Source organism: Podarcis muralis, chromosome 5 (genome assembly GCF_964188315.1).
Source record: "Podarcis muralis chromosome 5, rPodMur119.hap1.1, whole genome shotgun sequence".
Classification (NCBI taxonomy): Eukaryota; Metazoa; Chordata; class Lepidosauria; order Squamata; family Lacertidae; genus Podarcis; species Podarcis muralis.
In genome coordinates this window covers 8,754,650-8,770,555 of record NC_135659.1, presented here as the reverse complement: position 1 = coordinate 8,770,555, position 15,906 = coordinate 8,754,650, and the positions used below count along the sequence as shown (strand labels likewise).

Sequence of the window (15,906 nt, the reverse complement as noted above, 5' to 3'; positions counted from 1 at the left end):
GTAGGAATTGACTTCAGGATACGTACGGTGAAGTCTGACGCCATCCTCGGGCTTCGTGGAGAACGCCTTGAAAAACTGGAAGGAAAGAGACCCTACGGTTAGGTTTTGCTTTTAAAGATTCGCTTCTGTCCTGTCTGTTACTGTGCCTCCAATTGCCTAAGCGGCTGCGTTGTAAGCTTGAAACCTGGGGAGATCACCCACCTCTTCAACAGATATGGAGCTGGAAAAGAGGATGAGTGCAGCCAACCCCTGGACATTTTGGAGAAGAATAGCAACGTGGGGCAGGCATTCCTTGCCCCCCACAGGGTGCCAAGCCAAGGGGGTGCAAAATGGAGAAGGTCCGTAAATGAGAAGATCCATTTGGGGGTGCCAAATTTTGGCCTCGCACAGGGAGCTGTATTATGAAAGACTATCAGATTCCACCCCCGAGAACAGCAAATTGGGCCCCTCTTCCTTTTCCCCAGAAAAGGGAAGTTCCTCAAGTTCTCCTGCCCGCATTTGACTTTTTCTGCGAGAGCACTGCATGTTGGAGTACGGTATGAGTATAGTACCGTATTTTTTGCTCTATAAGACTCACTTCCCCCCCCTAAAAAGTAAGGGGAAATGTGTGTGCATCTTATGGAGCGAATGCAGGCTGCGCAGCTATCCCAGAAGCCAGAACAGCAAGAGGGATCGCTGCTTTCACTGCGCAGCGATCCCTCTTGCTGTTCTGGCTTCTGAGATTCAGAATATTTTTTTTCTTGTTTTCCTCCTCCAAAAACTAGGTGCGTCTTGTGGTCTGGTGCATCTTATAGAGCGAAAAATACGGTATTTAATGTGGATACATTATGCTGCTGTTTGTACATGCCAGTAGGTTTGTGGCTGGGGTTGGGTAGAGCTTAGATTGCAATTTGGTGGTATGCAGTCTAACTGCTAGCGATTGGTTTTGCAAAACCACTGAATACAGAACGAAATATCAAGCGTTGCAAAATGAGATGGCGAAACTCCTGTTCTCCAAAACCCTGCTCCAACTGCCACTGAGCAATGCAAGAGTGTACAGTTTGCTTTGGCAAATGGGAGGGAAGGATTGGCAAAGGGAAAGAGAAGGAGCAAGGGTGCGAGGAACTGAGCCCAACCTGTTCTGCAGCTGCAGCAAATGCGTTAAAGCAGACCAGCTCAACCCGCCAAGCCAAGCAGGGCCTCAGGAACCCTAATGGTGTTTCCGTGTGCTCTGGCACTTGTCAGGGTGTCCCGTTGTGCCAGAAGCGGTTTAGTCACGCTGGCCACACGACCCGGAAAGCTGTCTGCGAATAAACGCCGGCTCCCTCGGCCCGAAATGTGAGATGAGCGCCACAACCCCATAGTCGCCTTTGATGGGACTTAACTTTTATCATAAGTCTAAGGTCTAAAATAGGGGACGCGGGTGGCGCTGTGGGTAAAAGCCTCAGCGCCTAGGGCTTGCCGATCGAAAGGTCGGCGGTTCGAATCCCCATGGCGGGGTGCGCTCCCGCTGTTCGGTCCCAGCGCCTGCCAACCTAGCAGTTCGAAAGCACCCCCGGGTGCAAGTAGATAAATAGCGACCGCTTACTAGCGGGAAGGTAAACGGCGTTTCCGTGTGCGGCTCTGGCTCGCCAGAGCAGCGATGTCACGCTGGCCACGTGACCCGGAAGTGTCTGCGGACAGCGCTGGCCCCTGGCCTCTAGAGTGAGATGGGCGCACAACCCTAGAGTCTGTCAAGACTGGCCTGTACGGGCAGGGGTACCTTTACCTTTACCTTTAAGGTCTCAAATATAGAATAAATGTTCATAAATGTACAAGGCAAACACATACATAAGTATATAAACCACCTGTCTGAAATAGTACAGAACAATCCTGAAGCCATTTTGACTCTCGCAAATTGACCCAAATATTTCTCTGCAAGGAGGAAGGAAATGGGAAAAGCTTTCTGGTTGTCTTTGGACTGGAGGGGCTTACACCTCACTTTTTGAAAAGGTAAAGGTAAAAAGGTAAAGGGCCCCTGGACGGTTAAGTCCAGTCAAAGGCGACTTTGGGTTGTGGCGCTCATCTCGCTTTCAGGCCGAGGGAGCCGGTGTTTGTCCACAGATGGCTTACTGGGTCATGTGGCCAGCAGGACTGAACCGCTTCTGGCACAATGGAACACCATGACGGAAACACCATTTACCGCTGCAACGGTACCTATTTATCTACTTGCACTGACCGTAGATACACTGACCGTAGATGCACTGACTGCTAGGGTGGCAGGAGCTGGGACAGAGCTTTTCTCCCTTTTCAAAGACAGCATGGCAAGTACAGTGGTACCTCGGGTTAAGTACTTAATTCGTTCCAGAGGTCCGTTCTTAACCTGAAACTGTTCTTAACCTAAAGCACCACTTTAGCTAATGGGGTCTCCTGCAGCCGCCGCGCTGCCGGAGTACGATTTCTGTTCTCATCCTGAAGCAAAGTTCTTAACCCAAGGTACTATTTCTATTAATTTTTTTTGAAATTTTTTTTATTAGTTTTACAAAATATTTTAAACAATACAAACAAATAAAAAGACATACAAACATGTATAATTTCATAACATTTTTGCCGAGGTACTATTTCTAGGTTAGCGGAGTTTGTAACCTGAAGCACATGTAACCCAAGGTACCACTGTATCTGTTAAGCTGAGCAAACTATCAATATGCGTAAGAGATTCAGGAACTAAAGTATTTACCATCTCAAAGGAATGTCCAGGCTACCCAGAAAATGCAATCAAGTAAGGCATTATCAGGCAGACAGGAGATTCTGCTGGAGGCCTCTCCTTCTGTGATATATGGTGGGGGGGGGTCCCTGGGCTACAGGGTGGGCAATTTCAAAAGTCTTTAGAGGGGCTTGTGCACCATTGCTAGGTGTTCTCCTCCCTGCTGCGTGTGGTGAGTGTTGTAAACAAATAAATCTGCCCTTTTCCCCTTATGGGGTATCCAAGAGCCCATATAGAGTCCTTACGTAGGTTCCCTATTGGTAGGAGAAAATAACAGAGGCCAACCAGAGTATATTGAGAAGCAAAGCAGCTAGTAAGCCTGATCTTTATTGATCTGTTGCAACAGGGTGCTCCCCTCACACGCAGGAGGGAGGAAGAACCCAGAACAAAAGTGTGCCTGCCCTTATACAGACATTTTAAATTCCCTCCCTGGAGCCCAAGACCACCCCCAGAAACATCATATATACATCCCAGAAGGGGTGTAGCTCAATACATCATACCTACATCACAGAAAGGGCGGTCTACAGCAGAAATCTGAGTGCTTTGTTTACCTCCTGTCTGCCAGGTTATCTGTTTAATGGTCACTTGATTGGATTGCCTGGGGAGCCTGGCCAGTCTTTTGTAATGATAAATACTTAGTTCCTGAGCCAGGTCACAGGCTCACACCCTATTCATATCTTAAATGTGCCCTTAAGACAGGATTTGTGAAGGAAAAGACAATGGGGAGGCTTTTCCATTTTCCTTTGACCTTACAGAGAAAACATTTGCTCAGTTTGAGAATCAAAATGGTTTCAGTTCGGTCTTCCTGTGCTGATCTATGTACGTACTTGGTTGGTACACTTATGAACATTTAACATATATCTAAGACCTCAAAATGGGACGCGGGTGGCACTGTGGGTTAAACCATAGAGCCTAGGACTTGCTGATCAGAAGGTCGGCGGTTCGAATCCCCGCGACGGGGTGAGCTTCCGTTGCTCAGTCCCTGCTCTGCCAACCTAGCAGTTCAAAAGCACGTCAAGTGCAAGTAGATAAATAGGTACCGCTCCAGCAGGAAGGTAAACTGCGTTTCTGTGCGCTGCTCTGGTTCGACAGAAGCGGCTTAGTCATGCTGGCCACATGATCCGGAAGCTGTACGCCGGCTCCCTCGGCCAATAAAGCAAGATGAGCACCGCAACCCCAGAGTCGTCTGCGACTGGACCTAATGGTCAGGGGTCCCTTTACCTTTAAGACCTCAAAATTCCTATCACGTGAGCGGGGACCCTTTTGCAACAGTTTATTTCCTTTAATAAAGATCAAGCTTACTAGCCGCTTTGCTTTCAATATACTCTGGTTGGCCTTTGCTTTCTCTCCGACCGACAGAGATCTCCTGAGGGTCTCTATAGGAGCTCTGGATACCCCACAAGGGAATTAGAGGTATTTTTCTTATAACATAACCATCCAGAGGTTACCTTTTTACCTAAATGTGGAAGGGCTGGCAACCACAATCAGTAGCTTGTGGGTTTGATGGGCCACAAGCTTTGGCCAGAGTAAAATCTTGCAAGCTCTGAGCTGTGAACAGGCAACCTCACCCGAGAGGCATGGGCTGTGACCAGCCTTTGCCCTCAGCCTCGCTGTGGGAATTTTGTCAAGTGCGGCTAATCTAGGACAGCCAGTGCTCCGAGACCTTCAGAAAGGAACAAGCAGTCCGAGATAAGGGAGATCTTCCTTTCCTTTTTTGTACACTCCTCCATCGCTGTCGGAATCCTGCCTCGGAGGTTCTAGGCACAGGCTGATTAGGCGTCACAAAAAGGGGAAAAAACAAACAATGCAGAGAAAGAGAGAGAACAAAAACTCCCAGAGCCAAAGGAGGCGGGGGGAAATAAATCTGCTTGGCGGTCTAACTCCTGGCAAAGGTCCCAGTGAACAAACAGAGCTTGTAGCTACAAACACTGCACGTCTAGAGGCACACAATCGAATGAACTCCAAAGCTGAGTTCCTTTCTCCTCACATATTTAAGCAGCAGCGCAAGCTGAGAGGAGCCCCAGAGTGCACAGTGGAGGCCCCAGAAAGAGAGAGAAGTTTGAAAGGGGACTTCTTCGCCTATTTATCTCCCCAGTCAAATTGTCAAACAAAGCACATTTTGAGAAACCTTCATCTCCAAAGAACTCTGTTAAAGCATAATAATAATAATAATAATAATAATAGGGGGCAGAATATTGCAAGACCCTACATACGCGGGTGGCGCTGTGGGTTAAACCACAGAGCCTAGGACTTGCCAATCAGAAGGTCGGCGGTTCGAATCCCCGCCACGGGGTGAGCTCCCGTTGCTCGGTCCCAGCTCCTGCCAACCTAGCAGTTCGAAAGCACGTCAAAGTGCAAGTAGATAAATAGGTACCGCTCCGGCGGGAAGGTAAACGGCATTTCTGTGCGCTGCTCTGGTTCGCCAGAAGCAGCTTAGTCATGCTGGCCACATGACCCGGAAGCTGTCTGCGGACAAATGCCGGCTTCCTCGGCCAATAAAGCGAGATGAGCGCCACAACCCCAGAGTGGGTCACAACTGGACCTAATGGACAGGGGTCCCTTCACCTTTACATATTGAAACAACACATAAAGACAATTTTAACAATACTGTTTGCCTTCGCTTTTCTCCCTTCCTGGATTACTAGGATTACACACAAACCTGAGCCTTCTGCCTAAACTGATGAAGGCAGTTAGTGACATTTGCTGGGAGCTGCAAGTGGGTAAAGTGCTGTTGTGGGGCATGTTATCTGTCGAGGGGTGAGCTATCAAGGGCCTCGTGGTAGCAGCAGAGAGGACCAGAACCAAGAGCAGGCCGAGCAATCCTTTCTCCTTTTCTGTGACCCACTTCTCTCACACTCAGGCTTCCGGGGAAAGGGCCGACTGCTCTTGACAGTTGCCCAAACTGCTTGCTTGCATTTGGGCTTCCCCCCATGCCCCTGCTGCCTCATTCAATTAGGCCTGAGGCCACAGGATATCTGCTCCTGCCCTATTAGGCCTAGGAACACAGGAAGATGCTTCCTTCCCAACCCATCCATCTCACTGCTGTCTGGACCAGTACGGTGGTCTAACCTGCAGCCCTCCCAGGTGTTGCTGACAAGCAACCCTGGCCATTGGGCTATGCTGGCAGGGCCTGATGGGAGTAGTAGTTCAACAGCATTTGGAGAGCGGCAGGCTAGCAACCTCTGGACTAGACTGACAAGCGGCAGCTCTTTCCAGGGCTTCAGGTAGAGGCTCTACCTGGGCTCTACCTGGACCTTACCTGTAGCATCGAAAGCAGACGCTACAGCTCATGCTCCAAGTGATTACCTTGGAAACGGAATGCTTTGGTCTGATCGAGGAAGGTAATCGTTACATTTGCTAGCTCTTCCCTTACGGAAAATGGTTTGTTTTGTGGGAAATATTGTCAGCTCAGTGAGGTCTCCTTGACTGCCCCCCCTGGGTGACAGTTTATTCTGCTCCCCTGATTGCTGGCTGTTATGTGGTTCGTTCAGCTTTCGCTCCATCCTCAAGCTTTCCCTGCCAGCTATGCGTTTACTTCCTACCTGCCTCAAGGTATCCATGTCAATGTTTGTTTAATGGGCTGGCCCTGAAATCTGTTTGCAGGAGTAGACAGTGCGTGAGCGAAAGGGAAAGCAGAGGTCAGTGCCACATCAGCAGGTTTCCCCGGAGATCTTAGAAGGCTACTAGCAAGCGGCAGAATAAAAGCATTTGCAAGTGGGAAAGAGGGAGGGAGGAATGTCTGGAAAACTAATGCTGGAGATCTCTGAATAGGATCTCCTGCACTTAAAAAAAAATATGTATATAACTTATAAGATGTTGAATTTAATCATTTAACACTCCTCTGATGGGTCTAGGCGCCAGCACTGGGGGATGAGTGTTTCCCCTCTATTATCAGTCTCCACCCTCCTAAGTTGCCATTTGCCTTTTGTCCCTAAAAAAGTACATTCTGGAGGGGGGGGTGCACGAGACTGCCTTGGCCCCTAGGAATTGGCACCTATGTCCTGAGCTATATCTAGTTTGGCCTTAACCCTCTCCCAGGGAATCTAATGTGTCATTAGATTAAAATTGTGCTAAAGTGGCAGGTTTATAGAAGACCTGTCAAGTCCCCACCATCAGCCTCCCAGGTCACACTGGGCGATGGGTCCCTTTTCTCCCTGACTGCCATGACCCCAGACAGAAAGTTGGCTCCTGCTGGCTAGAAAACAGCTTTATAATGTCAAGACATGAGGTAAGTTGCACCCCACGCTGTGGGAATGGAGGGGGTGAGCTTTACACTGGAGTCACGAGCATTTCTTTCCACCTTGAAAACCCACCTAGCTCTTTAGCAGAAATTCCCAGGAATTTTTAAGGTTCTGTTCCGTAATCGCGAGGGCTGAGGGCTCATGGTTTACCTCTGGATGCGAACGGGATCCGTTCCAGAGCCCCGTTCGCATCCTGAAGCGAACGCAACCTGCATCCACGGGTTTGCCACTTCTGCGCATGCGCGTGACATCATTTTGAGCATCTGCACATGCATGAGCGGCGAAACCCAGAAGTAACGTGCTCCGTTACTTCCGGGTCACCGCGGAGCACAACCCAAAAATGCTTAACCTGAGGTTACCGGTACTTCAAACCAAGGTATGACTGTACTTTACATGCTGTAGATGGAAATGGAAGTTCCCGGGTTCTTCTCTGAAGGCCAACGGTTGCGTCTTTGTGCACCGAAGCATTCCAGGTTTAATACAGAACAACCCTACCTATTGACACACATCCCTGGCGTGTGTCATATAATGTTGCTGGAAGGTTAGGGAAGGGATTGCTACCCCCCACAGCCCATGTAGAAAGGAGAGCTTCTGGGAGGACAGAAACTATGGCTATTCTAATGGCACCCTAAGATGGATGCATTGCATCTATTTCTTGATGCAATGCATCCATCTTAGTATGCCATTAGACTAGCCACGGTTTCTCTGTGCCTGAATTCCTTGGGGCTGCCCTAACTTTCCTTTCAACGGATTCCAGTCCATGCCTCCGGGATAGATCACACAGCTCCATCAAATCATCATAGCAGTTATGAGCACGAGTCCAGAACTGGAAGGTTCCCAGTTCAAATCTCACCTCATTCTTGAAAACAGCTTTAACTATGCAAGCCATTGTTCCCTAAAGCTTCCTCCAAATGTGCTATGGCTTACCTTACAATAATGTTGCAAGAGCAGCTGAAATACTGTGAAAATCTTCATGCCCCGAGGAAAAGGACCATATAAATGCTAATGAGAGTGCATCTGAGGAACATTCTTTCCTTAGGAGAGCTGGGAACAATTCATTTCAAGCCTGACCATTTTCTGGTGAGGTTTTGGCACTTATCCCAAGGTCTTCTAAAGACACTAATTATTCCTACCCAGCAGTGTAGTCAAGGTCCCCACAGGAATGAGCCTGGCTTCTTCCTACAAACCAGTCATGGGGTTTTGACAATAAACACAGAAAGAGGATCAGAGGCAAGGCACTGCACAAAAGGACACCAGACATTGTTGGTGCAATTGCGTCAGGGTTTTCAAGGCCGTGTCCGGTTCCCAGTTCTAACTTCTAACGCACAAAACACTCGCATGATCGTTCCTGTGGAACTACTGTAGCAGCATCCCCACATCTGAGTCCATTATCTGGAAGCAGTAGGGGCAGCAAATGAATGTCCATTTAGAAGGACAAATCTTCCTCCCAGCTCCCAGTACGTTTCCGAGCACAATTCAAAGTGTTGGTGTTGACCTTTAAAGCCCTAAATGGCCTCGGTCCAGTATGCCTGAAGGAGCTTCTCCACCCCCATCGTTCAGCCCAGACACTGAGGTCCAGCTCCAAGGGCCTTCTGGTGGTTCCCTCACTGCGAGAAGCCAGGTTACAGGGAACCAGGCTGAGGGCCTTCTCGGTTGTGGCACCCGCCCTGTGGAACGCCCTCCCACCAGATGTCAAAGAGAAAAACAACTACCAGACTTTTAGAAGACATCTGAAGGCAGCCCTGTTTAGGGAAGCTTTTAATGTTTAACAGACCATTGTATTTTAATATTTTGTTGGAAGCCGCCCAGAGTGGCTGGGGAAACCCAGGCAGATGGGCGGGGTATAAATATATTATTATTATTATTATTATTATTATTATTATTATTATTATGCAGGTGGAAGTAAGGGAATGGGGGAGTTTCTCAAGTGCTATGGTCAAGCTCAGGGAGGCTTCTTCACATGGAAGGAAACCAGGTTTAGCCTTTACTTTTTCGCCATGCAATCCTTGCTATGCGTGGGTTCACCTAGACCAGAGTAACCCGGAAGTGAATGAAGCTGCAGAAAAGGGCTGAACAGAGGAAAAAACAGAAAACAAGCCAATTTGCACATAGGAACCAGCCCTGATGCCTACTGCATTCCTAGACCATGGGAACGAAGGCAAACATAGGATTACCTATAAGCAACCACTTTGGGGTTTGTGTGATTTGTTTTGTTTTGTTATTATGTTATCTATTTTGTGTTTTCATTTTGCATTTTTATGTTGTAAACCACCCTGTGATCTTCAGATGAAGGTCAGTATATTAACAACAACAATTTTAATCACAAGAAGTACCAACAGTGGAGGAATGGCAGATGAAGATGATGGACTTTGGGGAGCTAGCCGAACTGACTGGAAGAGTCCGCGACCAGGAGGAGGAGGAATACCAAGAGGAATGGAAGAAATTCAAAGACTACTTAGCTAAATATGTTAAGATAAATTAAATAGAATTACTTGCGAGTATCAGATAGGCCTAGGATTTAAATATGTGATGTTGTAGAGTACTATGTTAAGTTAAAATGAAAAGAAAGAAAGATGCTAATTGACTAGGTAATTTTTAGTGAAAATAGTTTTGGAAAACTGCTACAATAATCTATATGGAAACTCAGCCAGGGGGATTTGAGGAAGTCACCCAAAAATGTTAACAAAAGTGGAACTATTACAATTAGGATAAATGTTTGTTTGTTTGTTTGTTTGATTGATTGATTGATTCTTTCTTCTATTTGTTATAAATTTGGAAAACTAATAAAAAAAATTTGGAAACAACAATTTCAAAAAATATTTTGCATACAAGCAAAGTGCTTAAACTTCAAAATCCGTTCAGCTGCTTTCTATTAAACACAGCTGTTTTCAGCTTCTATCCTCTTAATAAAAATGCTTGCTAAAAATAAAAATAAAAATCCACTCTGCTTGCCTGGCAAAGCAGGTGAGTCAGAAACACCTCCAGATAGCTAGGTGGGGAAGCTTTTGTAAACCAGAAGAGCCACGGTTCTCCTCCCTGCCATCATCACCACAATTGGCTAACACAGGTATGTGAGGGCAGGTAGGCTAGTAAAAGTTTATAGGCGCTTCTGACGACATCGTTGCAAGGGAGATCTTTTGTTTAGGAAGGGTTCCTGCAGGCACACACAGGTAACCCTATTTGCTCCATCCATCCTTGCTGTGAGGGAAGTATAAGAGGCGGCTCCATTACTGAGATGAGATAGGTGAGCAGGACCTTCATCCAGCGCCCAGTGCCTACAAGCGCACTGGCTCCCACCAGCCCTGCCCCACAGTCTGCCCCATGGCCTGAGGACCCCAGCAGGAGCAGCGTTGGGCTGAGAAGGCTTAGCAATGGGCGTTGTGTGTATTCTATGCATATTTTAATGACCTGAACAGAGTGAAAGATTATGAATCATGGGGGCATAGGAAGTGTATGTATCCCCCCCAGTCGCTATCTTGTTAATGCTGTTAACGTTGTTTTATGGATTATAAATGATTTGTTAATCATATAACATGACTTGCTGTAATTGTGATGTTTGGCTTATTTTGTAGTTTCGCTTTAAAGATTGCAATTATTTTATTGCAATGATTTGTTTATTGTTTTATATTATTTACATTGTATTTGTGGCGTTCTTTTGTGTTTTGTTATGCTGCTGTCATTTATTGTTTGTAAGCCGATTTGAGAAAGCGGCATAGAAATATGATCAATCAAATCTCTCCGTTTGAACAGGCAAACCAGATTTTCCTGCTTTGCTTTCTGAACAAAGGCCTGGTTTTACAGAAAGGGCCCCCTCCTTCAGTTTGGGGGCTCCTGCTCTCTGCTACCCTTCTGCAAAGGCATAGGGCATTCAGCATCAATCCTAAACACAATAGGAGAATCCAACTGAACTAGCTGCAGCGCCGTCACCCTTGAACTTGCCCTCACCTACCCCAAAGGCAACTTTACCTTCAGTGTTGGGTAGCCGGTGATCCCGAAATCCGAGCAGATTTTCTGGTTGCTCGCCTCAGCACAGTCTAGGACCCCCAGAGTCACAGCAGGTCTCCAATCTGGAGGGGGAATAAGATACAGACAGCAGAATAAAAATGATTAAAGTCATACCTTGGGTTACATAACCTTTTTTCAGGTTATGGACTCACCGAAACCCGGAAGTACCAGAACGGGTTACTTCCGGGTTTCGGCAGTTGTGCATGCGCAGAAGCACCGAATCGCAACTCGCGCATGCATAGACGCACTGCTACGGGTTGCGAACGTGCATCCCGCATGAATCACGTTCGCAACCCGAGCGTCCAGTGTATTTTAGATAGATGATAGATGATAGATAGATAGATAGATAGATAGATAGATAGATGATAGATAGATAGATAGATAGATGATAGATGATAGATGATAGATAGATAGATAGATAGATAGATGATAGATTGATTGATTGATTGATTGATTGATTGATTGATAGATTGATAGATGATAGATAGATAGATAGATGATAGATAGATAGATAGATAGATGATAGATAGATAGATAGAGAGAGAGAGAGAGAGAGAGAGAGAGAGAGATGATAGATGATAGATAGATAGATAGATAGATAGATAGATAGATAGATAGATGATAGATGATAGATAGATAGATAGATAGATAGATGATAGATAGATAGATAGATAGATAGATAGATAGATAGATAGATGATAGATAGATAGATAGATAGATAGATAGATAGATAGATAGATAGATAGATAGATAGATAGATAGATGATAGATAGATAGATATAGATAGATGATAGATAGATAGATAGATAGATAGATAGATAGATGATAGATAGATAGATAGATAGATAGATAGATAGATAGATAGATAGATAGATAGATATAGACAGATGGCGTTATTTCCTTTTCACTCTGTTAAGACAATGGTTTTTAGCCAGTGTGCTGTTGCACCCTGGGGTGCCTTGCATGATGGTCAGGGGTGCCATGGGCAACACTGGCCTCCGTCCCTCTTTTCCCCCCGCTGTGGACTCAAAAAGGTTGAAAACCTGTGTGTTAAGGAATACACTTGCTCATTCTTCCACAGTACAGAAAAATTACCGGAACAAAGTTGACTAGTATTATCTTCCGTGTGGTTTTTAGCTTATGACGGAGACTGGCTGAGCCTCCCTAATGTCCCAGAGAGGCAAAGAGTTGGATAGGAAGGAAGATCATGGGAGCAAAAGGTAGGAGGAGAAGCAGGAACAGAAGTGAAGAGGAGGAGGAGGGGCCCTGCAGGCCAGCCGAGGTGAAGGTTGAAAGAGGAGTAAGGAGAAGGATGAAATCAAAGAGGAGGAGGAGACCATGACCTGGGAGATGACTGGAGAGCTTTTAATGGCCGGAAAGGCTGAAGTTCACATACAGACTATACAACTCTATATATTTATCTAGACATTGAAATTGTCACTCTCCATGAACAGACGTGTGTGTGTGTGTGTGTGTGTGTGTGTGTGGCAATTTAATACAGTGGTGCCTCGCAAGACAAAATTAATTTGTTCCACGAGTTTTGTCGTCTTGCGGTTTTTTTCGTCTTGCGAAGCACGGTGTCGGGAAAGTTTTGGAAAAGCTTCAAAAATCACCAAAGTCTTTAAAAACCTCAAAAAAGGCTACCACACCGCATTCTATGAGTTGCTCCTCGAAGTCAAGTCGCAACTGTATTAACGGTGTTAAGAAAAAGGAAACAAACTTGCAAGACGTTTCTGTCTTGCGAAGCAAGCCCATAGGGAAAATCGTCTTGGGAAGCAGCTCAAAAAACAAAAAACCCTTTCGTCTTGCGAGTTTTCCGTCTTGCGAGGCATTCGTCTTGCGAGGTACCACTGTAAGGGGTTGTGTAAGATGGGATCAACTTATTTATAAAGTTGGTCAAGAACCCCATTCTAATGCATAGAAAAGGTTCAAACCATCAAAGACCACATTTTAGGAAGTACCAACAACCCAGAAAATCCCTGATGAAGGGCAACGGAAATACACTTTTTGGAAAGAACAAAAGTCTGTGGGGATTGGAAGTTTGTTGCCTTCTGCCAACAAATGGGTCCCTCCCATTTTCTTATTTATTTATTTCTTGCTTATTTATTTCTTATCATAGCAGCGTATGTAATTATAACACAAAATGAGTAAGATTCTTAATCATAGTAAAGGTAAAGGTACCCCTGCCCGTACGGGCCAGTCTTGACAGACTCTAGGGTTGTGCGCCCATCTCACTTAAGAGGCCGGGGGCCAGCGCTGTCCGGAGACACTTCCGGGTCATGTGGCCAGCGTGACAAGCTGCATCTGGCGAGCCAGAGCCGCACACGGAAACGCCGTTTACCTTCCCGCCAGTAAGCGGTCCCTATTTATCTACTTGCACCCGGGGGTGCTTTCGAACTGCTAGGTTGGCAGGTGCTGGGACCGAACGACGGGAGCGCACCCCACCGCGGGGATTCGAACCGCCGACCATGCGATCGGCAAGTCCTAGGCGCTGAGGTTTTACCCACAGCGCCACCCGCGTCCCATAACTGAACAACAAAACCATGATCTCTAAATAACCACTTAACAATAAGGTTACTAACCAAATGCTTACCCAGAAGATATGCTTTAATCTTCCTACCGGCGATGATCCCATGTTAAAATAATTCTAAAGCAGCATTCTCAGAAGGTCCTTGATCTACCTCGTAAGAAATGATATATATTCCATAACGCTCCTTCACAAATATTAGCACATCATAAATCCATAAATCTTATTCGGCTCAAAACCGTATCTCTTACTATAATCAATACACTTCTGCTGTTTTGCCAAGAAATTGTCTTCTTTCTTGATCTGTTGGAAAATATGTTAATTTGGACATTACTGCGGGGATTATTTGACCTGGATTTTCATGAGGTTTCACTGTCCCCATATCTTACACTTGCAAGAGGCTTAAGAAGAGAAGCAAGAAATACAGTGGTGCTCCATATGTGCTTAGCACTTTAAAGTATCAGGATTTGGGCCTGACAGAGGAAGAATATTGGTCCAGACAGACAGTTGGCTTGACCCAGATAAGGCTCCTTTCATGTGTTACTAAAATGTTAGACTAAGGCCAGGGAAACCTGGATTCAAGTTGCAGCTTGGACCATGAAGTCCAGTGGGCAACCTCAGACCAGTCATAATCTGCCTGCCATGCAGGGATGTTGTAATAATAAAATCATAGCAGCCACATGTGCCATATTGCATCTACCAGGAATACCCTGGTCCAGAAGAGCTGACTCTGAGCTGGTTCCTCAGGCACAGACTGAACTGCTTTTCCCCCCGACCCCACAAGTTTGCTCAACATTTTGCTTGCCTCTGGGCCTCCAGTCTTGACCCTGCCATCTTTAGTCTCATTCCATTACAGTGGTACCTCGGGTTAAGTACTTAATTCGTTCTGGAGGTCCGTCCTTAACCTGAAACTGTTCTTAACCTGAAGCACCACTTTAGCTAATGGGGCCTCCCGCTCCACTACACCGCCAGAACACGATTTCTGTGCTCATCCTGAGGCAAAGTTCTTAACCCGAGGTACTATTCCTGGGTTAGCGGAGTCTGTAACCTGAATCATCTGCAACCTGAAGCGTCTGTAACCTGAGGTACCACTGTATTCCCTCGACATCAGTCAAAACAATGTGTTGAGCAAATACAAGGAACGCAAATTCAGGTTCAGGACATGTTACTACAGGGAACAGCAGAAGGTGTTAACCAAGAGAGCTATTTCAAGATGGCACGTTGCGAACCCTCTGCATCAGGAGACACTCTCAGTCGACACCCTAGCAGGGAGTCACAACAGCAGCCCAAATCCCAGCTGCTCCACCCTAGGCTTTTGGTCCCAACTGTCTTGGAGATTAAGGAAGCCCTTGTTAAGATTCCCATTCCTTGCCACGCCTTACTCTTGTTTCATGGGAGTGGCAAAGATGATCGCCCATCCACATGCTTGATCCGTGGCCAAACTACATAGCCCAGACTACCTTGAAGACAGAGGCTGCACGTGGACCTACAAGGCCGGAGGTCAAATCCCAGCTCAGGCACAGATTTACTGGAATTGCTTTGCTGAACTCATCGGATCTTGGCCTCAGTTACCACACCCATCGCCTCTCAAGCCTTTCTAAGCCTGGGGTTGGGCCAGGCAAAGAATCAAAGACACCGAGAGACAATGGGACTGCTCAAGGAGCCCTGACCATAGCTGTCAATTTACAGATTTGAAAATAAGGGGCCAGCAGTCTCAAAAATAAGGGATCAGCAGCCAAAATAAGGGATTTTAGTCAACCAGCGGCCATACGAAGCCTCAAGCGGTGGTTCCCACAGCGCAGCAACCCGGCAAAGGGGATGCAGCAAGGAAAACCACCGTCACCTCTCCGCTGGGAAGCGCTGAGCAAAGGCGAGTCCCTAGGCAACGCGGCCGATTTGATTGGCACAAGGCATGCAAGCTCCACCCCCCAGTCATTCTTAGACTCCTTATTGGGCGAGCAACGCAGCCAAGCAACACAGTTGGAGCCTCCCTCCTCCCTGGCCGGCAGGGAGGGAGGGAGAGAAGCTGCTTCCTTTGAAACCCGGGGAATTTAAGGGACATCATCAATAAGGGACAGCAGCGGGACACAGCACTGGGATAAGGGACTTTCCCACCAAATAAGGGACGGTTGACAGCTATGGCCCCGACTATAAAATTGGAGAAATTGAGATACAGTGGTGCCTCGCAAGACGAAATTAATTTGTCTGCGAGTTTTTTCGTCTTGCGATTTTTTCGTCTTGCGAAGCACGGTGTCGGAAAAGTTTTGGAAAAGCTTCAAAAATCACCAAAGTCTTCAAAAACCTCAAAAAAGGCTACCACACCACGTGCTATGAGTTGCTCCTCGAAGTCAAGTCGCAACTGTATTAACAGTTTTAAGAAAAAAGGAAACAAACTTGCAAGACATTTTCGT

At 46.5% G+C, this 15,906-nt stretch overlaps 1 protein-coding gene across 1 annotated transcript in view; it reads right to left on the bottom strand.

Moving 5' to 3' along the window:
• Positions 1–15,906, bottom strand: part of QSOX1 (quiescin sulfhydryl oxidase 1) — an 85,251-nt gene that overhangs the window by 46,224 nt on the left and 23,121 nt on the right. Inside the window, exons 2-3 of the mRNA XM_028732416.2 lie at positions 10,930–11,030; positions 27–75 (exon numbers count right to left, since the gene is read on the bottom strand). Coding sequence (XP_028588249.2) covers positions 27–75; positions 10,930–11,030 — 150 coding nt within the window. The remainder of the gene's footprint in view (positions 1–26; positions 76–10,929; positions 11,031–15,906) is intronic.